Source organism: Bos javanicus, chromosome 5, assembly GCF_032452875.1.
Source record: "Bos javanicus breed banteng chromosome 5, ARS-OSU_banteng_1.0, whole genome shotgun sequence".
Classification (NCBI taxonomy): Eukaryota; Metazoa; Chordata; class Mammalia; order Artiodactyla; family Bovidae; genus Bos; species Bos javanicus.
In genome coordinates this window covers 10,664,080-10,677,878 of record NC_083872.1, presented here as the reverse complement: position 1 = coordinate 10,677,878, position 13,799 = coordinate 10,664,080, and the positions used below count along the sequence as shown (strand labels likewise).

Genomic DNA, 13,799 nt, shown 5'->3' with positions numbered 1-13,799 from the left:
CTGATTTGACGTCTATCAAATAGAAGGTTGGTCCGGTAATGACAGTAGGTTCACTCCAGCTGATGTTGATGCTGAAAGGTGATGTTGCTACTACATGCACATTTTCAGGAGGACCGTCTGGAGCTATGAAAATAGAAAGAATTCAGTTACCTTTCTACATTTCAGCTAGTGTTTGCCACAATATGACGACAGAAAAAAACAAAAGAAGGATAATGATAATGAATTATATATTATAGTTCACAGCATACTAAAAGGCATTGCCAGATCAAAAGATGTAATTCCTTTAAAAATAATTACCATACATAAAGAACTTCCACGTGAGAAATTACTGATCATAAATACATGATTTTTAATCTCAAAACAACATTTTGAAAAGAAAGCATTACTAATTGCTAAAATCTATTTGAATAAATAAAGTTTTATTTTTAAATAGCCTATAATGTTGTTTTAAGAAACTTGCAGGAATGCATTTGACTACAGAAAAATGCAACTTGTTCAAGTAAATTATATTTAAAATGTATTTTCTTACAAATGTAAGTTGGACTGGTTTATTGTCTTCACTGAGGGGATAACATAGGAAATAGGTTATACAACTGATCTTATCATTACAAATGTAAATATTTCCTGAATTCATTTTGATTCCAAACAAATTCTTTAATTTGTCCTACTTTTAATATTACTGTCTTCATCAGGAGTGCAGAACAAGGGATAACATTTTAATGAGTTGACTGCTGAAAACTCTTGTTTAAATTTTAATTTGTGAAACGACTAGGAACTACAAGAGTTCTCAGTTTGTTAAGAAGGAATCAGTCACAGTTAGTTTGACATAGACATTGAACTAGAAACACTGCTGTACACATCTCTCTCCTAGTATGGCTCCTCGTCAATACTAGGGAGATGAGTATTTCCCAGCAATTCTGATTTTTAAATCGACATAAACAAACATTACTGAACAATATCATTCCTTAGATCCTGAGAAGGCGTAAAGAAGAAGATAAAATATTCCCTTCCTGAAATAAATTTGTAACAGCAACAAGCTGTATAATCTTGGTCCATCAACAAAACCCCTGGACCTCAGTGTCCTCTTCATATGCAGATTCCACAGTGCTTTAAAAAGAGTTACAAGCCAGTGAGCACAAAATGTGTGAAAGTAGCCCGTTAGCGTCTGGTCCTTTTTGTCAATTAATACAAAATATTATCACAAAGGGCAAAGGAAAGATAAGAACTAATTAGAAACACAAATAATCTGCTATGAGAGGGCAGAGGACACTGTGGTGAGTACAGAAGGGCAGGGAGTCAAGGTAAAGTTGCAGAGATGGGGATTGAAGGGACTTTGAAACATGAGAAGGATTTCAATAATCAGAAGGGCAGGCTCAGGGGCACTTCTTTGCTAAGAGGGTCATAATAAAGCCACAAAAATATAAACAATGGGGTCCACAGACAGATAGAATTTTACTTCTGCAGCATGGCTTTCCATGGTAATCTTATGTTTATTATTCTATACACTGAAAAATATTACTCTAGGAAGGGGTCCACACACTTCACCAGACTGTCAAAGGAACCCACGGTGCAAAAAAATTTCAGAATCCCTATATTCAAGGAATAGAGATATCACAGAAAGACCAGTGTTCATGAAGGGGTGGGGTAGGGAGCAAGCCAACTAGTCATTGGGGAACTAAGTTAGGCAGCACTCGATTATGTTAAAGGGTTTGACGTTCACTCTTTAAACAATGGGATGTCACTGAAAGCTTTGAGAAGGCAAGTACTTTTCTAATGATTTAGGAGGAAATCTCAGGCAGCTATGAAAAAGATAAGTGCTCTGAAGCAGTGAGTTCAGACAGGTTATTTCCAAAACGTCAGGTAAGATCTGATGAGAGCCGAAAGTAGAAGAGCGACAGTAGGTAGAGAAAGGAGGAGATGAACCCCAGAGTCCTGAGAAAATTTAACAAAAAGAACTTAAGGGCTGACTAGCTGTGAGACAGAGGGTGTAGTAAAAAGCTAATTCACGTATTAATACTGGGGGAGGGCTGATAGAATTCACAACAGCACCTTCAAGAACAGATACTAGTTTTGATAGGGATAAGACCTTGGCAGGGGATGCTAAATTTGCATCTGTACTCATTAAGCCTGAGATACTCACAAGGATTGAGATGCCTACCTGGCAACTGTAAAACGGAGTCTAGAACAAGGGAGATGGGACCAAGATGAAAAGAGTTTGTTAACAAATTAAAAGTAATTCCTTACAAATTGAGATAGTATCAATATGGCAAGTATATCTGGTTCAGGTGACTCACGGGCTCTGAAGAAAGCCAGAAGGTTTATTTCAACACTGCTGCTGCTAAGTCACTTCAGTCGTGTCTGACTCTGTGTGACCCCATAGATGGCAGCCCACCAGGCTCCCCCGTCCCTGGGATTCTCCAGGCAAGAACACTGGAGTGGGTTGCCATTTCCTCCTCCAATGCATGAAAGTGAAAAGGGAAAGTGAAGTCGCTCAGTTATGTCTGACTCTTCGCAACCCCATGGACTGTAGCCCACCAGGCTCCTCCATCCACGGGATTTTCCAGGCAAGAATACTGGAGTGGGGTGTCATCGCCTCCAACACTAGGTAAGTATTTAAGATGCTCATAGTAATGACAGTCTTTGGACTATTAATGAGTTCTCGGTACTTAGAACATTTCCAAGAGAAATGATATTATGTGTTTGGAATTTAGGTGCCCAACTCAGCCTGGATTCTTAACCATCTGAGCCACCAGGGAATCTCTCAACTCAGTCCATAAAGTACTTTTTAATAGTAGCATTGACATAATTTAAAGAAGTTGTTACTTCTTTAAATTATGTCAATTTAAAGTAACATTATGTCAGATGTTACTACAGAGGATGTATAAGAAATATTACGTGGGAGAATGGTTTGTGGATGACAAACACATCCTTCTATTTGTACCTTTACTGAATTTTGTGCAATACTCTGAACACTGACTCAAGATGCAGTCTATATGACACCGAGGGGAGAGAGGGAGGAAGGGATGCTCCAGGATTCCAAGGTGTGATGAGCTGAGGTGCTAATAACAATGACAGAATACGGTACGTGATTTCTCCAGTGATTAGTGTAGAAGAGATCATGGAATCTCAGCACTTAAACACATGCTGCATATACTGACATCTTCAGTCATATTCTAATTTTAGGGTCCTAGATTTAGGAACACCACCTCAAATTGTAGCATAATTCATTTAGATACCTGGACATAACAAATGATAGCAATGAGAGGGCTCTGCAACCAGCATAACTAATTGCTTTTGGATTATGCCTCACGGGATAATGCTCTCCATATTCAAGAGTGGCAATCCTGGGCTCTCCTGGAGGTCCAGTGGTTGGGAATCCACCTGCCAATGTAGGGGACACAGGTTCAGTCCCTGCTCTAGGAGGATCTCACATTCTGCAGAGCCACTGGGCTAACGTGCCACAACTCCTGAGCCCACACGTGGCAGCTGCTGAGCTCACGTGCTGTGACTACTGAAGCCTGTGTGCTGAGAGCCCGTGCTGGCGCTTGGCACCCAGAGAGCCACCAGGGAGCAGCCCGCACACCAACTCAGAGGGGCTTCAGTCCGCCACAACTAGACAAAGTCTGTGTATACCACAAAGAATGAAGACACAGCGCAGCCAAAAAATAAATATATGTTTAGAAAAAAAGAGTGGCCACTTCTTTCCTTTCTGGATATTGCTTAGAAATGTCATACCCACCTTAACAAGTAGTAGCTTAACAAAGAGCAGCTCTGAATCTCTGTATTTAACTGTTAAGTGAGGAGTGGACAGGCTTTAGGATCAGGTACTCCATTACTCATCATCATTATATATTTTCCTCATGGAGAAACCTGCTTTGAAAAGCGGGTTGCAAAGTCCTAACTCCTGCCATTGACTCTAAAAGAGGATGGGTCAGAAGCTAAGTAAAACTTTATGAAGGTGTTTATTAATTAATAATTAATATCAATTATTTACCCTTTATTAATGTTTTCCTCAGACCTGCCCTCTAGTTCTGTAAGAACCATGGTGGAAAAGAAGAATATTATGACAGGTTGCATATTTTAAGTGGTATGAGACTGGAAAATATTTTAGCCTACCTTTTCATTTCTGCTCAAATGTTCTGTTGGTTTTTAGGTGAAATTTATGTATTTATTGAAACAATAAATATTTATTGCACATCTTCTACATGCCAAGGACTGGGAGGACACCAAGCCTACAGAAGAGATCAGGGTAGTTGTGGACCTAACATTTAGAGCTTCTAGTACTCAACATCTATACTGAAGGCCTTTTCATACTGTTCATGGGGTTCTGAAGGCAAGAATACTGAAGTGGTTTGCCATTCCCTTCTCCAGAGGACCACGTTTTGCCAGAACTCCCCACCATGACCTGTCTTTCTTGGGTAGCCCTACATGGCATGGCTCATAGTTTCATTGAGTTAGACAAGGCTGTGGTCCATGAGCTCAGTTTGATTAATTTTCTGTCATTGTGGTTTTTAGTCTGTCTGCCCTCTGATGGATAAGAGGCTTATGGAAGCTTCCTGTTGTGAGACACTGACTATGAGGGAAACTCAGGTCTTGGTCTGATGGGCAGGGTCATGTTCAGTAAATCTTTAACCCAATTTTCTGTTGATGGGTGGGGCTGTATTCCCTCCCTGTTGTTTGACCTGAGACCAAACTATGGTGGGGTAATGAAGATAATGGACCTCCTTCAAAAGGTCTAGTTGTATTCAGTGCCCCTGACCCTGCCACAGGCCACTGTCAACCCACGCCTCTGCCAGAGAATTCTGGACACTCATAGGCAAGGCTGGGTCAGTCTCCTCTGGGGTCACTGCTCCCTCTCCTGGGTCCTGGTGCACACAAGGTTTTGTTTGTGCCCTCCAAGAGTCTGTTTCCCCTGTCCTTTGTAAGTTCTGTAATCAAATCCCACTGGCCTCCACAGTCAAATTCCCTGAGGGTTCTCAGTCCCTTTGCCAGATCCCCAGGTTGGGAAATCTGTTGTGGGTCCTAGAACTTTCTTAACAGTGTGAGAATTTATTTCGTATAATTGTTCTGCATTTTCTGCCTTGTCTAACTCAATGAAATAGGAGCCATGCTGTGCAGGGCCACCCAAGACGGGCGGGTCATGGTGGAGAGTTCTGACAAAACGGGGTCCACTGGAGAAGGGAATGACTAACCACTTCAGTATTCTTGCCTCGAGAATTCCATGAACAGTATGAAAAGGCAAAAAGAAATAATACTGAAAGATGAATTCCCAGGTCAGTAAGTGCTCAGTATGCTACTAGAGAAGAGTGGAGAAATATCTCCAGAAAGAATGAAGAGACAGAGCCAAAGTGAAAACAATACCCAGTTGTGGATGTGACTGGTGATGGAAGCAAAATCCAATGCTCTACGAACAAGGCAAATTGGAAGTGGTCAAACAAGAGACAGCAAGAATGAACAACGACATTTTAGGAATCAATGAACTAAAATGGACTAGAATGGGTGGCTTTAATTCAGATTACCATTGTATCTACTACTGTGGGCAAGAATCCCATAGAAGAAATGGAGTAGCCCTCATAGTCAACACAAGTCTGAAATGCAGTACTTGGGTGCAGTCTCAAAAATGACAGAATGATACTTGTTCATTTCTATTCAGTATCCTAGTAATTCAAGTCTATGGCCCAACCACTAATGCTGAAGAAGCTGAAGTTGAATGGTTCTATGAAGACCTACAAGACCTTCTAGAACTAACACCCAAAAAAGATGTCCTTCCATCATTGGGGACTGGAATGCAAAAGTAGAAAGTCAAGAGATACCTGGAGCAACAGGCAAGTTTGGCCTTGGAGTACAGAATGAAGCAGGGCAAAGGCTAACAGAGTTTTGCCAAGAGAACATACTGGTCATAGCAAACACCCTCCTCCAACAACGCAAGAGACGACTCTACACATGGACATCACCAGATTGTCAACACGAAAATCAGACTGATTATATTCTTTGCAGCCTTAGATAGAGAAGCTCTATACAGTCAGCAAAAATAAGACCAGGAGCTGACTGTGGCTCACATCATGAACTCCTTATTGCCAAATTCAGGCTTAAATTGAAGAAAGTAGAGAAAACCACTAGACCATTCGGGTATGACCTAAATCAAATCCCTTAAGTGGAAGTGACAAATACAATGGAAGTGACAAATAGATTCAGGGGATTAGATCTGATAGAGTGCCTGAAAACTATGGACGGAGGTTCATGACATTGTTCAGGAGGCAGTGATCAAGACCATCCCCAAGAAAAAAAAAATGAAAAAAGGCCAAATGGTATACTGACGAGGTCTTATAAACAGCTGAGAAATGAAGAGAAGCTAAAAGCAAAGGAGAAAAGGAAAGATATACCCATCTGAATGCAGAGTTCCAAAAAATAGCAAGGAGAGATAAGAAAGCCTTCTTTAGCGATAAATGCAAAGAAATAGAGGAAAACAACAGAATGGGAAAGACTAGAGATCTCTTTGAGAAAATTAGAGATACCAGGGAACATTTCATGCAAAAATGGGCTCAATAAAGGACAGAAATGGTATGGACCTAACAGATGCAGAAGATACTAAGAAGAGGTGGCAAGAACACACAGAAGAACTGTACAAAAAAGATCTTCATGAACCAGATAACCATGATGGTGTGATCACTCATCTGGAGACAGACATCTTGGAGTGTGAAGTCAAGTGGGCCTTAGGAAGCATCACTACGAACAAATACAGTGAAGGTGATGGAATTCCAGTTGAGCTATTTCAAATCCTGAAAGATGATGCTGTGAAAGTGCTGCACTCAATACACCAGGAAATTTGGAAAACTCAGCAGTGGCCACCAGACTGGAAAGGGTCAGTTTTCATTCCAATCCCAAAGAAAGGCAATGCCAAAGAATGCTCAAACTACTGCACAATTGCATTCATCTCACACACCAGCCAAATAATGCTCAAAATTCTCCAAGCTTCAACAGTACGTGAACCGAGAACTTCCAGATATTCAAGCTGGATTTAGAAAGGGCAGAAGAACCAGAGATCAAATTGCCAACATCCATTGGATCATCAAAAAAGCAAGAAAATTCCAGAAAAACATCTACTTCTGCTTTATTGACTACATCAAAGCCTTTGACTGTATGGATCACAACTGTGGAAAATTCTTCAATACATAAGAATAGCAGACCACCTTACCTGCCTCTTGAGAAATCTCTATGCAGGTCAAGAAACAACAGTTAGAACTGGACATGGAACAATGGACTGGTTCCAAACAGGGTAAGGAGTATATCAAGGATGTATATTGTCACCCTGCTTATTTAACTTAAATTCAGAGTACATTGTGGGAAATGCCAGGCTGGATAAAGCACAAGCTGGAATCAAGATTTCCAGGAGAAATACCAGTAACCTCAGATACACAAATGACACCACCCTTATGGCAGAAAGCGAAAAAGAACTGAAGAGCCTCTTGATGATGGTGAAAGAGGAAGAGTGAAAACATTGGCCTAAAACTCAACATTCAAAAAACTAAGACCAGGGGCTCTGTATCAACCTAGAGGGGTGGGATGGGGGGAGATGGGAGGGAGGTTCAAGAGGGAGGGGATGTATGTATACCTATGGCTGATTCATGTTGAGGTTGGACAGAAAACAGCAAAATGCTGTAAAGCAATTATCCTTCAATTAAAAAATAAATGTAAAAGACTGTAACATCACACACACACAAGAGAAACCAAGATCATGGCATCCAGTCTCATCACTTCATGGCAAATAGATGGGGAAACATAGGAAACAGTGACAGACTTTATTTTCTTGGGCTCCAAAATCATTGCAGATGGTGACTGCAGCCATGAAATTAAAAGAAGCTCACTCCTTGGAAGAAAAGTTATGACCAACATAGACAGCATATTAAAAAGCAGAAACAACTTTGCCAACAAAGGTCCATCTAGTCAAGGCTATCATTTTTCCAGTGGTCATGTATGGATGTGCGAGTTGGAATATAAAGAAAGCTGAGCCCTGAAGAATTGATGCTTTTGAACTGTGGTGTTGGAGAAGACTCTTGAGAGTCCCTTGGACTGCAAGGAGATCAAACCAGTCCATCCTAAAGGAAATCAGTCCTGAATATACACTGGAAGGATTGTTGCTGAAGCTCAAGCTCCAATACTTTGGCCACCTGATGTGAAGAGCTGACTCATTTGAAAAGACCCCAAAGCTGGGAAAAACGGAAGGCGGGAGGAGAAGGGGATGAAAGAGGATGAGATGGCTGGATGGCATCACCGACTTGATGGACATGGGTTTGGGTGAACTCCAGGAGTTGGTGATGGACAGGGAGGCCTGGCGTGCTGCGGTTCATGGGGTCACAAAGAGTCAGACACGACTGAGCTACTGATCTGATCTGATACTCAAGGCAGCCATTTTTGAGGTCTGAGTTAGAGGGAAAAAAACAAAATTACAAAGGTCACGGGACCTCTATTTCAGGAGAGGGAGAAAAATATAAAAATTTAAATATGTAACAATTAAATTATATACTGTTGGGAATTGATATGTACCATGACAAAAAATGAATCAGGATAATTGGAATGGGAATGTGGATAGGAGTTACTATTTTAAAAAATATGGTGGTCAGGCAATGCCTCTCTAAACTGGTGACATTTAAGCAAAGATGTGAAGGAGGTGAAAGAGCATGGGAATATTTGAAGAAAGTGTGTCATAGGGAGGAGAGTGGCCACTGCACAGTCTCTGAGACAGGATTGTGCCCGGTGTGTTCTAGAAAAACAGAGATTCCAGTGAGGCTGGAGCCAAGCAAATCAGAATGAGAGTCAGAGAAGAAATGGGGCCAGCTTGTTCAGAGTCTTTAATACCATGGCTAAAGTCTCTGTAAGAACTGCCTTCACAGACAAGAAAGACAAAAGCCATAGTTTAATAAAGTAACACCATGAACTAGAAGAAGCCTCTAAAGGTTTTGATGTTCGGTATCTAACTCCTACCAGGATGATGGACAAAAAGTCATTATATCAAGAGGACAGATTATCTCTAGAAATCTGATTCCTACAGCTTTACAACATATATCAACTCAGTGACTGTCGGGACTGTAGTTAAACCTCACTCACTGTAGCAGACAGACAAGGTGGTACATTACTGTTGCCCTGATAACACGGACAGCTTACTGAAAATTTCCTGTGATAAGAAAGTTGACGAAGGTTTTTTCTGTGATTAAGTTGATGGTAGCATGTTTTTAGAAATATTTTCAGGAAATAATTCTTCTCTGTCTGTGTTGTCTTTGCTCTGCACTTTAGATCTTTGAGGTCTCGAATGAGGACAGATCCAAAACATTTTCCTAGCTGTAAGGGAAACTTACAGCTAGTCTTGCAAGTGTGTCTGTAGACCAGCTCAGAAAACAGTGTGATGCCTTGCTTCAACTTCTCATCTTTCATAGTAAAATGTCAACCCTGCACCCATTCTTTAATAGCAATCAAAGCCCTCGTCAGGGAGTGTCTGCTACCCCAAGCAGAGCTAAGAGGAAAATGACATTCAGGGATCATTCATGGAACACACTAACTACTTGTACTTGAACTACTAAATATTTTAAGTTCTGTACACAAATCAATCATTATAGAAAGGCAAGGCATTTACCCCCTGGCTGAACTGTGCTTTAATTCTTGAACTTGCCTAAAGTCTTTTTTTTCTTTTTAAGGAATAATCACTGTTAATAATATTTGCATTTTCAGCAAACTTGATGACATTTCCTGTTTTGTTACATTAGTGCTCCCTGTGTTAAATCTTTTATGAAATATTTCTCTTAGAACATATTAATCTATATTCTTGAAGAATTACAATATGATGGAAAAAGACCTTCTGAATCTGAAATAAAAAATAAACATACCTATCTAAACTTAAATATGAATATACTATATGTATGTAGTATATAACTGAATATATATTTCATGTTTGTAGAGCACTGAAAGATAAACATCAGATTAATTCATGGATATTTTAAGAGAAATATTTAGAACACCAAAATGCTCAAAGTATATTATAGAAGAGCATCTAATTATTTTAATATTGTACAAACATTATAGTGTACTTTTAAGCAAATAACATTTTCAAGTTTATTTTAGACAGTTTTCTCTTGGAACTTATCAAAATTCCAAAAATGCATAATGGGGGAATACAGAATTATCATTATGAATGTCAACTACCAAAATAAAGGCAACTAAAAGCAATAAAGGTATGGGGAGTTGAAAATATGCCCGTTTAAAAGCTTAGTAATATATAAGCATCTTTGGGAGACTTTGTTTGTCTCCCCATAAACTGTCACATTCTGATTTAAGATTGTTTGTGAAATGAATCTAGTCAGTAATGGGCCAAGATATCACTATACCCTTTCTCTTATAAATCACAGCAATTTACTCAGTAGGAATGATCTATCCTTATTCTCTCATTCCCCATAATCCAATCACTTCCTCTCATAAGCGCTTTTCCCCTGGTTTTCACAATAATGCATTTTCTGTAACTAACAACCATCATTTCCTGATTATCATGCTTCTATCCTTGCACAGGAATGTGGGTCCTCTATGGGTCAGGGTCACCTCTCCCATCCATCTGTGTCCCCACGTTAAGTGTGTTAGCTGAAAGGGGAGTCTGGATACACCATCATTTTGCTTAGTTCATATAAAAGTTTGAGTGCCCCCAAGTCTATGCCACTTTGATTAAGAACCATCAAGCTTTGGTGTGTCTAATACTGTGCTTTCACAATAAGCACATTCCAAAACTTATTAGTAACTTTGCCTGCAGCAGATCCCTGTAAATTTAATGATGAAAATGTTGTAGAAAATTCTCTATGGTTTTAAATGCATGCTGCAGTGACCTTCCTAAAGAATAAACATAAATAAACGACAGCAGCTCACAAGACAAAAAATCTTGAGTTCCATACACATTACGATTCAAACTACCCACACGTCTATTTAAGTTCAATTTAAGTTTATTTAAAGGTCCTTCACTCCAGGGTATTTTAGTTTCAGGATTTGGTACCCTGGACCACCAGAGTCCTAGCTGCTGTCATCAGTAAATGAAGGACTCCCATTCTTTCTTAGCTTATACAGGTATTCACAGCCTCTAAGACTGTAAGTTGCCATACCTGAAAGAATTTGCTTTAAGTTTTACATGCCTCTCAGGGCTAAGGGGAATCTCACTGGCTGGGTGGTTTGGGTAGATTCCTTACATCTTAAACAACTCAGGGCATCAAGAGCCCTGAAAGAGTTCAGCAGTGAAACTGACCATATTGATGTGGGCCAAGAGCATCTCAGGACATACTCCACTGGTTACAATACTGCCCTAGCTGGCTATCCTTCCTGGTGATGAATGTTTCCCTAGAGCCAAGTGACTTCACTGCCCAGTATGAGGCACTGCTGCTGCTGTGTGAAATATTTCCTACCATTTTACAAGACTAATTTTGTTCCAGGAGGAGCTAGATTTCCCAACAGCAAGATGGTAGCAAAAAAGGGCAAATATTACAAGCATAAGAATCTGACCTATTAGACTGATGAGTACTGAGGATGATTCGTGGATGCCTACAGTATTAGACCTCATTGTAGGACTATTTTCTTTGATGCTGAATGAGTAATTTTCTGAATCATTTCACACTGGCTTAAGTGGGAAAAAAAGAAAATACCAAAAAACCCTTACTTCCAATACTAGCCATGCCAGGTAAGAATGAAAATATTCTCATATTAGTTCCATTGCTTTTATAATCAGATAATATGAGTTTTTCTAGAATTGCATTATGTTTACAAAACAACTGTTTATAACAGTGGTTCTCAAAATGTGGTCTCCACAATAGCAGCATCAAGATTACCTGGGAAGTTGTCAGGAAAGCAGATTCTGAGATCACATCCCTTACCTACTGAATCAGATGTGGGGAGGGCTCAGCACTCCATGCTTTAACAAGTCCTCCTAACAATTCTAATGCCTGGGGTATAAGTTTAAAAGCCACTGCTCTATAATATCAATGTACAACTGGAAAAAGCTGTGGCATGGGCCCTTCAGATTAGAACTCTTGATAACAAGGATGGAAAGGCAGATTAAACTATTGCTTCTGTGAAGACTAGGGATGTAGTTAGAGGTGAAGGGCTTGGGAGCTGGTGATGAACATGGAAATGTGCATCCAGCCAACAGACACTCCACACACTGGCTCCTTGTACCTTTCATGTATTTGAATTCTGGCTGAACTATATACAGAATTCTCCCTACCATCACTCCCTTCTATTTCTAAAGTTTCTAGAGTAGTTAGAGGTCATCATGTTCCTTAAGAACATAAGACAACATCAGTTCTAAGGTACCTTGAAGCTACATGCGGGAACAAGATGGAATAATTTAGATAAGGCCATCGCCAGAGCAAAGAGGTAGGACTGAGAAAAGTGTTGTATTTCATTCTCCCATGCATTACATGTAGGTATAATCAGTGTATAATAGCTACCAAGGGTATAACTAAAGAGAAAATAAACCAAAAATATAATTAGAGGTCATGTGTACTAGGGCAAGTCCCACTCAATTTGTTTGAGAATGGAGACGGGTGGATTATAATTAGAAACTTGCATAGTATCTCTAGGTCTTTCTTAGATTTGGTTTTCAAAGCTAATAATATCACATACTGATTATCCTTTAAATTTCCTTTAACTGTTTGGTTTTTAGTTACTTGCTGAAAGACATCCAGTTAGTCATGCAAATGCAGACTTCTAATTATTTTTATTTATATTCTAGAAAACTTGCTTTAACAACCTAACTGGCTTAACACCCTGGGAAAACTTTTTTGACATTAAATATGGAATTGGTTTCATCAGATGTATAAGCTTTTGCATGGTAAAGAAATTACAAACAAAAAGACAACCTACAGAATGGGAGAAAATATTTGTAAATAATGTGACCAACAAGGACTTAATTTTCAAAATATATAAGCAGTTCATACAATTCAACAACAGAAAACCAAATAACTCAATTGAAAACTGGGCAGAAGACCTAAATAGCCATTTCTCCAAAGAAGAAATACACATGGCCAAAAAGCATTAGAAATGATGCTCAATATCAGTGATTAATGAGAAATACAAATCAAAACTTCAGTCAGGTACCACCTCACACTGGTCAGTGTGGCCGTCATTAAAAACTCTATGAACAAGAAATGCTGGAAAGGATGTAGAAAAAAGGGAACCTTTCTACACTGTTAGTGGGAATGTAAGTCACAGTGGAAAACAGTAGGGAGGTTCCTCACCTAAAAATAGAGTTGCCATAAGATCCAGCAATCTTACTCCTGGGCATATACAGACAAAACCCTATAATTCAAAAAGATACATGCATCACTATATTCATAGCAACACTATTCACAATAGCCAAAATATGGAAAAAACCTAAATGTCCACTGACATATGAATGGATAAGGAAGCTATGGTATATGTATACTGTAGAATATTACTCAGCCATAAAAAGGATGAATGAATGCCATCTGCAGCAACACGGATGCAACTACAGAGTATCACACTTACGTAAGCAAGAAAGAGAAAGTCAAATACTATACAATACCGCTTATATGTGGACTCGAAAATATGCACAAATGAACCTATGAAACAGATTTACAGACACAGACAGACATGTGGTTACCAAGTGCGAGGAGACTGGTAGAGGGACGAAGTGGGAGGTGGGGGTGAGCAGATGTGAGCTATTATATACAGAACAGATAAACAACAAGGACCTACTGTATAGCACAGATAACTATATTAAATACCATATGATAAATAATAGAAAAGAATATGAA

The 13,799-nt window shown here is 39.5% G+C and overlaps 1 protein-coding gene across 1 annotated transcript in view; it reads right to left on the bottom strand.

The window, feature by feature from the left end:
* The window catches only part of PTPRQ (protein tyrosine phosphatase receptor type Q), a 284,028-nt gene that overhangs the window by 83,631 nt on the left and 186,598 nt on the right, over positions 1-13,799 (bottom strand). The window contains exon 34 of the mRNA XM_061419020.1: positions 2-123. Coding sequence (XP_061275004.1) covers positions 2-123 — 122 coding nt within the window. The remainder of the gene's footprint in view (position 1; positions 124-13,799) is intronic.